Source organism: Conger conger, chromosome 4, assembly GCF_963514075.1.
Source record: "Conger conger chromosome 4, fConCon1.1, whole genome shotgun sequence".
In the NCBI taxonomy this organism is placed as follows: domain Eukaryota; kingdom Metazoa; phylum Chordata; class Actinopteri; order Anguilliformes; family Congridae; genus Conger; species Conger conger.
In genome coordinates, this window is record NC_083763.1 from 14375576 (window position 1) to 14392020 (window position 16445).

General features: G+C 47.4%; 1 protein-coding gene across 7 annotated transcripts in view; it reads left to right on the forward strand.

Moving 5' to 3' along the window:
* kdm4b (lysine (K)-specific demethylase 4B) overlaps window positions 1-16445 on the forward strand; it is an 80265-nt gene that overhangs the window by 23089 nt on the left and 40731 nt on the right. For all 7 annotated transcript variants that reach the window (XM_061238895.1, XM_061238896.1, XM_061238893.1 and 4 more), the window contains exons 6-7: window positions 7796-7845; window positions 13232-13335. In XM_061238895.1, coding sequence (XP_061094879.1) covers window positions 7796-7845; window positions 13232-13335 — 154 coding nt within the window. The remainder of the gene's footprint in view (window positions 1-7795; window positions 7846-13231; window positions 13336-16445) is intronic.

A 16445-nucleotide genomic window follows, 5' to 3' on the forward strand; every position in this document is an offset into this window, starting at 1 on the left:
CAGGATGATTCAAACTGGAGCATTGTGGGTAAGCTGGAGAGGCCTGGTGGGTGTATCATCAAGCAGGATTACTGAGTTAGCTGGATGACTGCACTGAACAAAACCCGGAACAGCTCTCCTTACTTTTTTAGTCTATGTTCCGGATTTGGGAGGATTCTGGGTTTTAGTCGGTGCAGTTATCCGGCTAACTCAGTAATCCTACTTTGTGGAACAGGGCCCCTGGTGCCTTGGGTATGAACTTAATTTCACTGGACGCAGGCAGAAAAGACCATGGCCTTGGTTAGCAGTGAGGTAAAGCTGGGATGAGAGCTTATGTAAAAATGTATTTTTTTGCAGCTAGGTTTACAAATCAAATGTTTTCTGAGTAGATCCTCCCGAGTTGTAGTAACACATCCTAATTGAGCGGTCAGACCTCACTCTGTTTTCGTCCGTCTGTACGTAGAGGCGTACCTGGGCCGGCGCTGAATTTTCTGGCAGAAAGTCTTTCCTTTATTGTCGTCCCCCCGGGCTTATCGGAGCGGCGGTTTATCTCCGGGAGACAGGGCCTGTGCTGAAGTGTGGAAATGTGTTGTGATTGCACCGGCTGAAAGTAAATTGGGGGAAATCAGAAAGGAGCCGGAAGCGTCTCCATGCTTAAGGACCAGCAAATTGAATCCCGCCTTTAAAATGGAGAAAATAAAGATACTGTTTTTTTTGGGTCCTTTTTTAAATTCTTTCAGTTGAGAGATTTGGGCAAGTCACCCGGTCCTCAAAATGCAACTTTTCCCCCACGTTCCATGAGAGGTTTTCCCATTTTATTTGTGTTTGTTTTGTAAGGCTTCTTCTCTGTTCAGCAGTATTGGTGCTATAATATTTTAAAAGTATGATTAACATTTAAAAAAAATCACAGGGTCTGAATGGTGAAAGTGGTGTGATGGTTTGGTCTGGCAATTTCCAGCCAATTTTAACAAAAACTTTTCCTTGTTCCAGCAAAGCCGTGATTTGAAGGCATGACCATCTCACTCGCACCATCTTCCTTTCTCTCTCTGTTTATATTTCTCTCTGTTTTTTTAAATAGTAAATTTCAGTCTCTTCTGCAGATGCTCCCTGCCTTGGGGGGAATGGCTGCCTGTGGTTCTGTTAGATAAAAGATGAATAGACACTTACACTATGGCTTCACAAGTGCACACAAACACACACACGAGGGGTCGGAGTCACAGAGTAACTTGCGATACGACACTATTATGATACTTTTCCCACGATAGGATTGTGTCACGATACGGGTGATTCTGCGATACGCCATATATTGCAAGAAAATCATTTACGATCCATCAAGATATCTGACAACGAAGAAACATATATTTTTTAAAAAGAAGGAATCAACCATGTACTGTTTTTACTCACTGTCTCCCTACTTATCTTTTTATTTCTGTATTTGTAACCCCCCGCCCATCCACCAACTTTTCCTAAAACCTCCATTTCCTGCCACGAGTGGTAATCTCTTCCTTGTCGCTCGTTAAAAGTGAATTTCCTCACATGGGTGCACCCCTCAACTCTGTTTAACGCAAATGTTTTTTTTCCGTGTCCGTCTTTTTTATTTTTTTAAATGGAGTCGTTTTCACTTTTCTGGTAATTACAGTATGTTAAACCACGCAAGGCGCCCGTGTCCCTCGCCCCCCTGTGCAGCCACTGTGAAATTAACTTCATTCCCCTCCAACTCCGCTCCCGTCAAAATCACACACACACACACACCGCCCGTCTCCTCCCAGATCTCCTGTCAGATCCTGCCAGATTGGGCTGCAGTTCTGTGGGCTGTACGCTCTGCTGAAAGTAAGCCTGCGGTGTGGTCTGGAGACGGGCAGAGGGAAGGGGCGCTAATCCCCGATGTTGTAGTGTATTTGGGCGATTCACTGGTTTTGCAGTGTAATTGACCGGATCACTGGTTATGCCCTGGGTTTTGTCTGATGTTAGATTAGGATTAGATTTGCTTCGGAGGGCTATAAATCTCTAGTGTGGTCTTTAGGCAGGAGGTGAGAAGGGGTGCTAATCCCTGGATTTGCGGTGTAATTGGCCGGATCGCTGGTCGTGCATCGTGTTTTGGTTGATGTAAGATTAGGATTGGATTTGCTTCTGGGGGATGTAAGTCTCTACTGTGGTCCTTAGGCAGGAGGTGAGTGTTGTGTAAAGCCTGATTTATACTTTGTCGTGCGACCTTTTCAACAAGTGTTCATCCAGTGTGTATCCATGGGAATGAACTTCAATGTTCAATCAGCACTGTGCGACAAAGTTTGACTGTCTGTGACATTACAAAATTCTGCAGGTACACGACACTGAGAAAATGTTCTGCGACACTTTTTTCAGTTGAGAGTGCGTCATTTTTGTCATACAACACTTGTTGCAAGGGTTGTGCAAGGAAGTATGAATCGGGCTGTTGAGTGGATGTTGGACTAGGAGTGGATGTGCGAGTCCTTCTTAAAGAATGAATCAGCTTTGCGCTCAGCCGCACAGTGTAATGAGTAAAGCATCGACATGCTAACAAGGATACCATTGACATGCTAACGAGATTACCATCAACATTCTAGCGAGTAAAGCATCAAGGATACCATCGACATGCTAACAAGTAAAGCATCAACATGCTAATGAGGATACCATCGACATGCTAACAAGTAAAGTATTGTCATGCTAACGAGGATAGCATGCAAGCATGCAGAAATCCTATTGGAATTCACCAGGAGCCCTGCCAGTGCATTCTGTGCTTTACTGCACCTTTGCAGCGTCACAGAAAGTCGCTCGTGATATGGTGCCGATGAGGGGGTGTCTATGTCTCGCCTGTCGAGTTCGCCCTGAGTAACACGGCCAGGCCCTGAATAACACGTCCAGCCGATTTTAATTAAAAGTCCACCTAATGTCTCTCCCACCTCGGAGCCCCAGAGCGCACTGTCTGACAGGAGCCTAATTCATTTTTCCATTGACATTCTACCCCCCAACAAACACACACACACACACACACACACACACATACATACACACACCACAGTGTCTGTGCAGCCTAGTCTGGTCCGTGTGGGCCTCTGGCTGTTGATGTTTTTTTGGTTGTGTAGCAGAATGCTGTGCTTTCAAGGCCAGGGCAGGAGGTTTGGGTTCCCAGCCTTGTGTATGGCACTCGGCCACATGCCGAACAGATTCACCTGGAGCCCAGGCAGGTTTCCTGAGCGGAGTGTTCTGACACCTGTTTTTGTGCCTCCATGCCGGCGACAGCCGTGGCCAGAGGCATTATGTTTTCGGGTTGTCCGTCCGTCCGTCCATTGTGCATTCGTTGTCTGTCCGTCCCATTTTGTGAATGAAATATCTCAGGAACGCCTGGAGAGAATTTCTTCAAATTCGGCATGAACCTCCAGTCGGACTCATGGAAGAAATCATTCGATTTTGATGGTCAAAGGTCAAGGTCACTGTGACCTCACGTCATTCTCGTAAACGTGATATTTAAGGAACGCCTTGAGGAAATTTCTTCTAATTTGGCACAAACGTCCACTTGGACCCAAGGATGAACTGATTAGAATTTGGTGGTCAGAGACAGGGATGTAAACTTCAACTTGAGTAGTTGAGAGGCATAGCAACTTGAGGCGGTTATTTCGCTCCAGTTCATTTTGTGTTCTTTCGTGTGGCTTCCCCACTCACCTGAAGCAGAGCTGTGCTTTGCGTGCGTGACTGCATAAGGACTCCAAAGGACACCTTGCCTTGCCTTTGAATGGACCGCAGTGATTGGGCGTGGTTTTTATTGCCTCGAGTGGCCATCAGCTTTATTACGACCAAAGTGACTTACCCAAAAAAAAAAACTTGTCCCATCGCGGTCAGAAGAACGCTGGCCCTCACCATTACCCAGACTCCTCGGCGGGACCAGGGGGCCCGGAGCTTTTATCATCCCGAGGAGAGGAACACGCATCACATTAGTATCGATCTGCAACGGCTCCTCGCGCACAAAATTACATCTCCTGCTGCTTGTGTCCTTCCAGCTGTTTAGTAGACTGAGCCTGGGCTGAGCAGTCACCCCTCCCCCCCCGCAGTGACATCACCAATGTGGAAAAAGTGGCGCACTTCAGAATAACTTCATAAAGTTGAACTATACTTTTTTCAGTGTTCGAAAGTATGCCGTAGTACGCTTCAAGTTTTAGCATGCTCTGAATGTCCACACATGGGTTGGCTGGCCTTATCGACGTACTTGCGCACTTGTACTTACAGCTTTAATGGCATTTTTTCACTTAGGTGTAACAGTAGTAATTTTGTGGAGCCCACCCCAGTATATTTGCATAGCGTGCACATCGGCAACATTAGTTGTCCCTGATGACCGTTAACTTGGGCCCTCACTAAAAGGAATGGTTTTAATGCACAAACTAATGGAGGATAATAGACACGCACACACACACGGACACAACACCGCTTATTGCCCGTGGGAAGGCAGTGGCCCCTGTGGAAAGCCTGAGAGAGCTGCATACTTTAAATAAAGATCTTCTGCACCCGTCAGTAGCTATCCGCTTGGTTTCAGGCTGTTTAGACTTCAGCTGTTCCTTCTGTTTCATAATCTTAATTGGACCCAAATCTTTTCTTCCTTTCTTTAATCCTCTCGGTTTTAGTTCCTAGAAATGAGTTGGGCTCCTACTAAGAATTTACTTTTTAAACGAAATCCATAGTTATAATTAGTTGTTACTTTGTTCTTCGAATGAGTTTTTTTTTTTTTTCTTTTGCCGTTGCTCTGCCCCCTCCGTTTCGGCTCTGCACACGCATGGGCGGCCTGTAGCCTAGTGGTTAAGGGAAAGGACTGGGACAGCAAGATCTCTTGTGTGGTTACGCAGAAAGACGGGATCATTAAAAATAGATGTGATTTATGAAACTGAGCTCTGCCCCGCTCTCGTCACCCCACGAGCGGTGAAGGGTGTGAGTGATGTCAGAGTGGGCCTGCAGGTTCGTTCTGCTCCTGTGGCGTAGAAGACGGGCGTAGGAGACTGAAACGCCGTAGGAGAGGGCGTAGTAGAAGGTGTAGGAGAGGTTGTAGTAGGAGGCGTAGGCGGCATAGGAGAGGGCATAGGAGGCGGTATTGGAGGCGGTGTAGGACACGGGCGTGGGACACGGGCGTGGGAGACGGGCGTGTAGGAGATGGGCGTGGGAGGCGGTGTAGGAGATGGGTGTGGGAGGCGGTGGTGTAGGAAACGGTGTAGGTGATGGGCGTGTAGGAGATGGTGTAGGAGGCGGTGTTGGAGATGGGCGTGGGAGGCGGTGTAGGTGATGGGCGTGTAGGAGATGGTGTAGGAGGCGGTGTTGGAGATGGGTGTGGGAGGCGGTGTAGGTGATGGGCGTGTAGGAGATGGTGTAGGAGGCGGTGTTGGAGATGGGTGTGGGAGGCGGTGTAGGAGATGGGTGTGGGAGGCGGTGTAGGGGATGGGCGTGTAGGAGATGGTGTAGGAGGCGGTGTAGGAGATGGGCGTGGGAGGCGGTGTAGGAGACGGTGTAGGAGAGGGTGGAGGAGGCAGGTGTTCAATTTGTTACCAGGCTCCTGTTGAGTATTCTTGAACACTTTTCTGCTCTCGCAAGCATTCTCAACACTACATGGAGACTGGCTTAGGAAGGTGGCACAATGTGTGAATTTGACTGAATCACAGAGAGCACTCTCTTTCTCTTTCCCTCTCTCGCTTTCCCTCTCTCCCATTCTCTTTCACTCTCATTCGCTCACTCTCTCATTCTCGCTATCTCATTCTTGCTAAGATAGCATCTGGGGAAGAAAAAAAGAAACATGTCACCAGGGTCTCGTAGAGCCATAAGAGCTGGTACGACCGCGGCGCACAAAGGCCTAAGACCCGCGGCCATATAAAACCCGCGGCCCCGTCTGTATTTTTCACTCGTTTATCACGGAACGTCCCCTGGGCCCCGAACGTGCCGCTGCCATGGAAACGGAGCGAAGCTGGTGCCGACGGCTTAATGGAAGATGACGCGCTGATTGTCTAATTATATTTGCGGAGCTGGTTTTCATTGCCTGCGCGTACGATCTGACATTACGGTGTCTGAAGTAAAGTCGCGGTAAAATTTGTTTCCCTTCGAGTCCGCCATGTACGCTCTCGTACTTGCGAGTGACCCCGTTCAATCCCCCTTCCCAGCACCGTTGCAGGAGCGCGATCGAGTTTTGCTGGGAGGTTAGCAACAGGTGAATGTGGCGGAGGAGGAGGAGGAGGAGGAGGGGGTGTTAGTTTGGAGACGTGTTTGTTGTTAACACCAGCTGTGCTGAGCTCATTAGCCGAACACGTTTTTGACAGCTGCAAAAAAGTATAGTTGTGCCAAGACCCGACGTTAATTGCGAAAAACATTCCCTTCTAGCGCAAATCACTCTTCGTCGGATTACTTAACGCTTTGTGTTGTTTTTTTCTGACTATCTTTTCCGGAGACGGTCGACTGTATTTCTTGCCGTTTGTTTCCCCACGTAAATTGATTCAAAGATATTGAGCCGCATTCATTACCAGAAAATTATAATTGGACGAAACTGCTAAACAATGCTAAGTTAAAAATCCAATCCTGTACGTAGTCCATAACGCTTGGCCGTTCGGGCGAGTGTCCTTCAAATTGTGTGGATTAGACTCTAGAACTGTATGGGAAATCTCTCCCATGTTAATAGACACCGTCCTCTGCCTGCAGTGCCTGTAGTAGCCAGCAGATGGCAGTGTAAGACAGCAGAGGGGGCCTGAGGCCTGGAGTGCAGCTTCTTATTCAGAGTGTGTAAAACTCCTTTCTCTGGAGGGAGGGGGGAATGCCGACTTTGCATTTGCATCGCAGGGTCTTCGGGGGGTTAAGCTTTCTCTGAACTGGAAGGAATAATTGTGCTAATAATCATGAGGGTAATAACGAGCTGAATCACATCCCCAGCTGTTCAGAGGATGGAACAGATTTGTTCCCTTATTTAATCATTTCATTCAGATTTGGTTGAAACTTGGGGGAGTGTCGCTGAAGTCTTTCGGAGTCCTTGGAGGGATATGTTTTGAGTGTGTGAGTCTGAGATGTGTGTGTGTGCCTCTGTGCGTATGTGTGAACAGCGAGCGCGCGCGCGTGTGTCTGTGTGTGTGTGTGTGTGCGTGTGTGTGTGTTTGATGCGTGTTTGTCTGTGATGGGGAACTGGCAGCGGATTCCACTTATAATTCTAGTGTAGAGATGTGGTTATTCACTCCCTCTCCCTGTCTGAGAGAGTAATTGGGCAGGGTTGTAACACGGAGTTCCCCTCACATCTACCGCAGATATTTTTACATCTCCTGTCTTCCTCTGTCTTCACCTTTCTCTGACAGGCCTCATTTATTCCTTCTCTTCTTCCTTTCTCCTCCTCCTCCTCCTCTTCCTTGTGTCGATCCGAGCCTCAGAGTTGAGTTTGAAACAAATTCTTAGCAGTGTATCTCAAAGGATGTTCTGACTGTCAGCATTGACTGGAGCCTTGGTATCTGCGTGAGGCTCAACTCTGACTTAAGTCTTACTTACCTTAGCTCTGACCAAGTTTTTCTACTTGTGTGTCATCTGTGGCTTAAATCTAGGTTGCTGCTCAAGTTTTAGCGCTGATTTAAGTCTGGTACTCGGTAAAGGCTCAGTACTGATTTAAGTCTGGTACTAAGGCTTAAGTCTGGTTCAAACTAAAGGCTCAGTACTGATTTAAGTGTGGTTATAGCTTAAGGCTCAGTACTGATTTAAGTGTGGTTATAGCTTAAGGCTCAGTACTGATTTAAGTGTGGTTATAGCTTAAGTACAGTACTCAGTACTCAGTACTGACGTAAGTTTCTCCCTCTCTCTGCAGGTATGCCATCCCCCCAGAGCATGGGAAGAGGTTGGAGAGACTGGCCCAAGGTAAGACCTCACCCCCTCTCTCCTCTGTTCTCCTCCTGGTTCTTTCATATCTCTCCATTTAATCTCTGTTCGTGCCTCTTTCTCATGTGAAGGAATGTTTCCAGCTCTTTTTGCAGGCAGTGTGTTGTGTTTATTGTCTGTTTGCTGGCAGTGTGTCGTGTTTGTTTGTTTGCAGGCAGTGTGTTGTTTATTGTCTGTTTGCTGGCAGTGTGTCGTGTATATTTTGTGTTTGCAGGCAGTGTGTTGTGTTTATTGTCCGTTTGCTGGCAGTGTGTCGTGTTTGTTTGTTTGCAGGCAGTGTGTGGTGTTTGTTGTCTGTTTGCAGGCAGTGTGTCGTGTTTATTGCCTGTTTGCAGGCAGTGTGTTGTTTATTGTCTGTTTGCTGGCAGTGTGTCGTGTATATTTTGTGTTTGCAGGCAGTGTGTTGTGTTTATTGTCCGTTTGCTGGCAGTGTGTCGTGTTTGTTTGTTTGCAGGCAGTGTGTGGTGTTTGTTGTCTGTTTGCAGGCAGTGTGTCGTGTTTATTGCCTGTTTGCAGGCAGTGTGTTGTTTATTGTCTGTTGCTGGCAGTGTGTCATGTTTATTGTTTGCTGGCAGTGTGTCATGTTAGTTTGTTTGCTGGCGGTGTGTTGTGTTTGTTTGTTTGCAGGCAGTGTGTGGTGTTGGTTTGTTTGCAGGCAGTGTGTCGTGTTTATTGCCTGTTTACAGGCAGAGTGTTGTTTATTGTCTGTTTGCAGGCAGTGTGTGGTGTTTATTGTCTGTTTGCAGGCAGTGTGTCGTGTTTATTGCCTGTTTGCAGGCAGTGTGTTGTTTATTGTCTGTTGCTGGCAGTGTGTCATGTTTATTGTTTGCTGGCAGTGTGTAATGTTAGTTTGTTTGCTGGCAGTTTGTTGTGTTTGTTTGTTTGCAGGCAGTGTGTCGTGTTGGTTTGTTTGCAGGCAGTGTGTCGTGTTTGTTTGTTTGTGGTTCTGGAGGCCGGGTGCAGCGCTTAACTAGATGAAGCTTCTCTCTCGCTGTTGTCTCGTAAGACAACATTCTATCAGAAACCGCTATGGATGCTAAGATGAATAAACTTATTTTGTCCTCATCCCAGGACCTCTAATGATCCAGATGAACTGATGCTTTATTTTTTTTAAAGACAAGAGCGGGAGAATGGTAGTGAGGCACACCGGCATTTCGTGAAAGTAAGTAAGGAAGAAAATGGTAGAACTTAAAACACATTTTCAACAACCTTCACTGATTCAGTGAAGCAAGCGAAACCTGGCATACATGGGGCACAACTGTTACAACTGATATGAGGCTTTGCAATGGGGAGCTAAAGGTCTCATATTGTGGAAAATGACATTTAACTCGCTATTTGGATTAAAAAGTTGAGGGTGCTATAAAAACACTGTGAAAGTATCAAAACGCACAGTCCCCCAAATAATCCACACAATCCCTTTGTGTATTTAAACCAGCTGTTTAGACTTCCGTAACTTTATGACATCACAACTATACGCTCATTTGCTTATGTCCGCCTTCAGCACGGCCAACCTTGTAGCTGAACCAATCCGAGCGCTTGGCACAGACGCGGTTAAGTTTGTTGTGGAGCTAGCCAGCCAATAAGCACAGGTTCATTCATTGATATTAATGAAGCTTCAAAACAGTCACTGAAACGGCTTGTTCTTGGTAAAGCTCATGAGAGGTGCTGGAGAACGGACATGTAAAACTGGATAGAGATTGATTTTGCTTCGTAAAACCACACGGTTGACAGGACATACAAATAAAGCACTGCACACAGGTGTACAATACAGGATCAGGATGTACAAAGCGGACACGCACACACAAACACGCACACGCAGAGCTCTCTCGTGCATAAACAGCGGAATAACGGCTCCGTTTGTAGGCCTCTACAGCAATGCCTCTCGGTGCTGCTTTAATGCAGGCCCGTTCCCTGTCCCATCGATATTCCCATCGATCGCTGTGGAAATATCCCTGGCGAGGAAGAAAGGGAAAGTGCTTACAAAGCCAGTTAGAGCAGAGCGAGGGTCTCCTCTCTCTTCCTCTCTCTCCTCTCTCCCTCTTTCTCTTTCCTCTCTCCCTCTCTTTCTCTATTGTTCATTCTCTCCCTCACTTTCTGTCTGTCCCCCCCTCTACATCTCCCTCTCTCCTCTCTCTCCATCTCTCTCTCCTCTGCATGCTCTCCATCTCTCTCACTCTTCTCTGCTCTTCCTCTCTCTCTTCTGCATGCGCTCCACCTCTCTCTCCGTCTCGCTTCACTGATCAGTAGAGATCTCCTTGTGACGCCGAAATGGACAAGCCCAAGAAAAGTGAAGAGGGGAGAAAGGCTATGACGGAAAACAAAATGGAAACCTAATTACCTCTGAGGAACAAGGGGGGGGGGAATCAAAGCTTCTTCCGCTCCTTTGTACCTCTGCGTTATTGATAAATGTTTGAGACAAAAAGTCTCTGTGGGTAAGCATGGACTTCAAACCTTGTACTCTGAACTGCGTTACCCATAACCCCCCCCCCTCTTTACCGGTCAGTGTGCATTCTGGGCCTAATGGACTTCTAAAAGCTTCCGTCTCCGGTATTAGAATGTCTCGTTTCCATGACGGTGTGATGTCATTGCTTTCCCTCTCTCTTTTCTTCTCGTGTTTGTCACCAGGCCTCTCTCTCCTTCCGCTGCCTCGCATCGTTGCAACTACAGCTCCAATTTTATTTATTTATTTATTTTTTATTGAGAAACTGTTTCATGTTCCTTAACACGAAACACAAAAGAAATTGAGCTGTGGGGGGGGGGGGAAAGTTAATATCACTGAGAGGCCAACGTTTCACGGTTGCTGTGCTGCTTTTTTAACGTGAATTAATAACCGAGCCTCGTTTCACCACAGAGAGCGAACGAGGGAGAGAGTGAACGAGGGGGAGAGCGAAAGAGAGGGATGGAGAGAGAGAGAGGTGCTGCTCGGCACAGTTCCCTCCTTCCTCAGCGTCTTATCGGTGGAGAAGTCTTTTTGAGCGAACAGCCCTGTAGCAGCGGAGGAAGGAATGATAAATAATATAATCAGTGTTATTCCACGGTGGAGGTCAAGTGGCCGATGGTAAGCTCCCCCCCCCCCTCCAGTAGCTTACGATTGGTCACTGCTTTGGGAAGAGGCAGGTAAACAACCTTGTCTTCCAGAAGGGAGCAAACCTTGACCGCCGTGGACAAAACGGTGGGAGGGCTTCCTCAAGCAGAGTCGGATGTTTTAGTCTGTATTGTTTAATGAAGTGTTATTCGCTGTGAGGAACTGGAGAGAGAGAGAGAGAGAGAGAGAATTTGAATAGGCCGCTGGGGCGGAAGTGGCTTTGTGAATGGGTCTCATTTTACCCAGCGTGTGTACTTCCCTCCTCTACTTCCTGGCTTGACGACGCTTTCTTTCGCACAAAGCCCCCCCCCCGATTCGTGTGTTTGGCGTAAGCGCTGATTTGAGTGTGCCTTTCGCATTGTTACAATACCTATAAAAGCTCGTTCGCATACGTGGACCGCGAGGCAATCATCTTCTAGAAAATTCTGTTGAATGTAGCTGCAGCGGTAAAAACCTCGCCCATTAATGGGTCTCGTGAACACACACACACACACACACTCTCACAAGCTGTGCTGACATTGGAAAATGTCATTTTAAAGGCTGGTGCTAACAGCGTGCTAGCACCTTGCCACATCCATCATCTTTCTTCGTGATGGGGATCTAATTGCGATTAATTTCACACCCATTGTCCATATGTGATGTTCGTGAGATGGGTGCGTGGGGGTTTGGACCCAAAAATGCACGACTCAGAAACAATGGTATTATAAAGTCCCGTCAGGGCTTTATTCGGGACGAATGCCAGGAGCGTAGTCAAAACGAGCAAAGTCCATACACGTAGATCCAGCCAATAAAACAATAAATACTCCGAAAACACGGTGCCGAGGGAAGAGGCGAACTCGTAGTCGGTAGACGTGCAGGGAGGTCCGGTAGCAGGAGAGCTGTCAGCGGGGCAGAAGAACAGGCGGGCGGCAGGCAGGGTCGTTGTCGAGGGCGATGCGAAAGTCGTAACCGTAAACAGAGCAGCGAGGCAAAGGTACAATAACAGTAGGCGAGGATGTGGTCAAAAACAGGCGATGGTCAACGAAACAGAAATCAATAAACGATGGTCGAAAAACAGCCTTGGATCTTAACGTGAATCAATCAGTAAATAATGCTCAAGAGTTGCTTTGAAGGACAAGAGGCAAGGGAAATTGAAACAATTAGGGTGTGAGTGACAGAAAGGGAGAGAGAGAAAGCAGGAATGCAAGGTTTGCAGAAAGACACGAAAAAGTGTATGCTAAACCTATGAACAGTACAACATAACATAACATAACAGAACATAAATTGTGACATAACATTTGCAAAACAATGACAATAAACTATATAACATGACATGGCAAGACTAAGAAATAAATGGTAACAAGAACTAAACATGAAACATAACATGAAATAAAACATAAAAACGTGGCGAGGCTAGACTAACATAATATGTGACATGACATTAACGTAACTAAGACAATGACTAAACATAAAACATGACATGACAAACATGAACGTGACAGTTCGTATGTAATAATAACTTCTATGTGTTCAGCATGTTCTAATGTGACCTGAAAGCAGTCATTTTAGCGTAAACTTAAGACCCGTTTCTTTCTTGCCTATTCTTAGTTATTGCGCTGTTCTCTTGTATTTCCTCTCTTTAATGCATTCATTTATGTTTTTTTTTATTTATCTTGTGTGAAGCGCATTGGAATAAGAGCTGCTTGTATAAAATGTGCTTTAAGTAAGGATCGTTATGTTCGTACTCACCCAGTGTCGTGGGCAGTTGTCCTGTTGACAACGGCGTATTAGAGTAAACACCGCAGAAGCCTACACCGTTCCTCCAGCTGCGGCCTGTTTTTAAACGGGCTCGTAGGTGGATGTACGCTGAGTCTCGGGCGCTGGTTCTGCAGTCGCGGCCCTGTTAACAGGCAGAGAGAACATCTCGTGCTCTAATTGCGATCGCTGGGCGAGTTGGGTTTCCGCTGCTCTTCCTCACTCTGTGCATTAATAATGCCCCGGTGTCGTATCCCAGCATGCAGTCTGACCCGGGGTCCGCCGTGCAGGCCAGGAAGAAGAAGCGCTTTAATTAAACGGCAGCTGGAAGCGGTGGTTTCCCGCTTGTGAAAAGAACATCGTGTTCCCTCTTGGCGGAAGGGGGTCTCTTTGAGAAGAGCACACGCTATTGTGCTTACGTCTGCAGGGGGCGCAAGGGTTGGGTTCTGTTGCTCTGGCGGGTTGGGCTCTGTTGCCCTGGCGGGTTGGGTTCTGTTGTCCTGGTGGGTTGGGTTCTGTTGCTCAGAACCTCTCTCTTGTTTGCAGGGTTCTTCCCCGGCAGCTCCCAGGGCTGTGACGCTTTCCTCCGGCACAAGATGACCCTGATCTCCCCCTCCATACTGAAGAAGTACAGCATCCCCTTCGACAGGGTACGTATGCAAACACTAGTACATATGCTAACGCTACATTTACATGCTTCCATTCAGCACATGGTACGTATGCTAACGCTACGTCCAGTCATTCTGCACAGGGTACATATGCTAACACTAGTACATATGCGAACACTACGTCTACATACTGCCTTTCAGCACACGGTATGTATGCTAACGCTACGTCCACCTTCAGACATTCTGCACAGGGTACTTATGCTAACGCTAGTACATACGCTAACGCTACATCTACATACTGCTATTCAGCACACGGTATGTATGCTAATGCTACATCTCTATCCAGCCATTCAGTGCAGGGTACATGCGCCAAAGCTGCATCAACATTCAGCACAGGGTATAACGGCTAACGCTACATCTACACCCAGCCATTCAGTATGCTAACGATACATCTACACCCATCCAGGTGTGTGTCTGTATGCGTGTTTGGGTGCCTGCACGTATGGATCTGCCTGTCTGAGTGCGTGTGCTTGTCTTTCTGTCCGTGTGTGTGCGCACGCTTGGAATAGATGAGTGACTGCCCCCTCTGGGCTGAGAGGAGTGTGTACAAGGGACCAGTGTGAGGAAGAGGAAGAGCAGGAGGAGGGAGCACATTCTGGCATCTGATCCGTGAATTAAATCACCTTTCATTATATGAACTGGTATATTATTCATCCCTGAGTGTAATATTCACCTTGGTTATTAGCGCACTCTCCTTTATCAGGGTTGTTATGAGTTTCTGTGAAGGTCACTTATCTCCTTATTAATGGCTCTCTGAGTGCCAGTGCCCTCAGGGCAGCTAATAGCCGGCTTTATTTTTTATTTTACAGTTTCCCGCTCATCTGTTAATTAGACGGTGTTTGTAAATGCCGTGGATATTAACAACGCGGGCTTCACGTCGGGACGGCTGTTTGTCGCCGTCGGTGAAATCGCGTTCGCCGCGCGGTCAGAGCGTCTCCTCGGTTTAACCCCGCTCCAGCCCCGTCTGCTCGGCTGTTCCTTTCACTGACGTCGGCCGGGCGGGCGTCAGGAGGCTTCTCTGTCGTGAACGGCCAAAAGTAGCACGTCTGCGTCGTGAATGGAGGCCGAGAGTCGTCGTACAGCATGCGTGGGACAACTCTTTCAGCTGCCCGTCGCAAAATTTCACCGTGAGCTATGCAGGTTTTTATAGCATTTCTTTAACATTATTTTTGATCTGTGGTTTTCACGCTGCGGACCGCATTTCAAACTGAAGTTCCTGTTTTTGACTAGAATGGGCCTTTCATTGGTGGGGATGTTCCTGTGAAAGAACAGAGGAGGATATTTAAAGTATTAAAAATATAACATCATCAATAAAAAACTACGCTGGAGTGAAAGCAAGCGAGGCCCAAGATCGTGACCGTTAGGCTGCCGCGGTGAAGCTAACCAATGCTAACCGAATGAACGACTGAGGAGCGGAGGAGAGGAGAGGCGGAGGGATTCCGCACCGCGGATGAAGAGGATTCTCTCGTCAGAGATGTTTAGAGGGCTAAAAGCACGTGGACAAACCGGTTGCTGTTGACTTTGAAGCGCTTGAAACGTATCAATGACGAACTGTCAGTAACCAATCAGGCACTGGCATTGGGGACTAGCTTGGGCTCTAAATATATGAAAGATATGTCGGGCTGCTTCTGAGACACGCCATGAATATTTATTATCGCTACTTAAACATGGTTGGAATCCCAACCACGTCGGTGCTGAACTGAGGCCCAGAATCCTTTGGCGGTGATGCGCGGTCAGCTGTCGGGAGGGAGGGTGTGAACCAGCTGGGCATTACAACATTACATGATATTACATGACATTACATTACGTTACACGGTATTACATTACATTGCATGATATTACATTACATTAGCTCACAGCATTGATAGATGTAGATGTATCCTCCATCCTCCATCCTCTCGGTATCTTGCAGTATCTTGCAGTATCTTGCAGCCTGTGTTCAGGGTTTATGACCGAGTCCGGGGGCCCCTCTGGGGTACACTGCAGCTCCGTTTCCGCTCGGAATTAGTCTTCTGTGCGTTTCTTTCTTCCTGTGGATAATTTCTAATTAGTGGGGACTCGTCGCCTTCACATTCGCACTAGCGCTAAAGAATGGAGGATTATGGGAAATGAACATCGTCTAAGCTGGGCAAAGAAAGTTCATTGACTGGCGCAAATTTTTTCAGACTTGGCTTTGTTTGAATCTCTTTGTGTCCCCATCTCCGTTCTTCTTTCTCTCTCTCTCCCTCCCTCCCTCCCTCCCTCCCTCCCTCGCTCGCTCTCATAGTGTTGAGGTTCCTCAGGACAGCCATACAGAATGAAACTGGCTTGAACATTGTGGCGAGCTTCATACCTTCTCCAAGAGTCAACTTTCAACTTTTCAACTTTCTTAGAAGTCAACCGATTAGCTTCTCCCTGTTCGTTAAGTCCGTGAGTGGGTGCTTAAAGGGGTGAGGAGGGAAGGGTTGGACGAGATTAACCAGGAGTGCTAAAAATAGACTGCGCAGGGCAGGAAGTGAGGCGGGGGAAGAGGCGGGGCTGGGAGGAGGAAAAGAAGAGTGGGTGGGGAGATACCTTGAACTCTTTCCTATCACTTATTTCTCACCTCCTACTTGCTCTTCAAACGGAAACGGATCGAGCCTGCCATCTTTAACCCATTATGAACTAAGGCGCCCTATAGAAAACCCATAGAAAGGCCTAGGAATCGCAATGTATTTCAACAGTCATGCGGTCAAATACAATGCCGGGGTCACATCCGTCTGTTAAGGGAGATGTAATGCGCGGGCCATAAGGGGTGAAGGAAATTGTAATCCGTGAAATTTTTCTTGGAAGAGCTAGAAGAAGACTTTTCTTGAGCATGAATGCATGAGCGCATCCTTTGCAGAACGTGGGACGTATAAATGATCGACCTGTGGCTCCACCTCTCCCCATCTGCCACGCGTCCGTTTCGTCTGTAACTGACATGGCTTCAACTGATGTTTGATGGAGCAAGGACATTCCATTTTCCTAATTCACCTTTTATGGATTCCCCGTCTTCGCCTCCCCCCCATGCAAGGAATAAGCAGGTGAAAAATAAGCCATTGGAAAGAGCCCTTGGCCCCATGGCCTCGGTG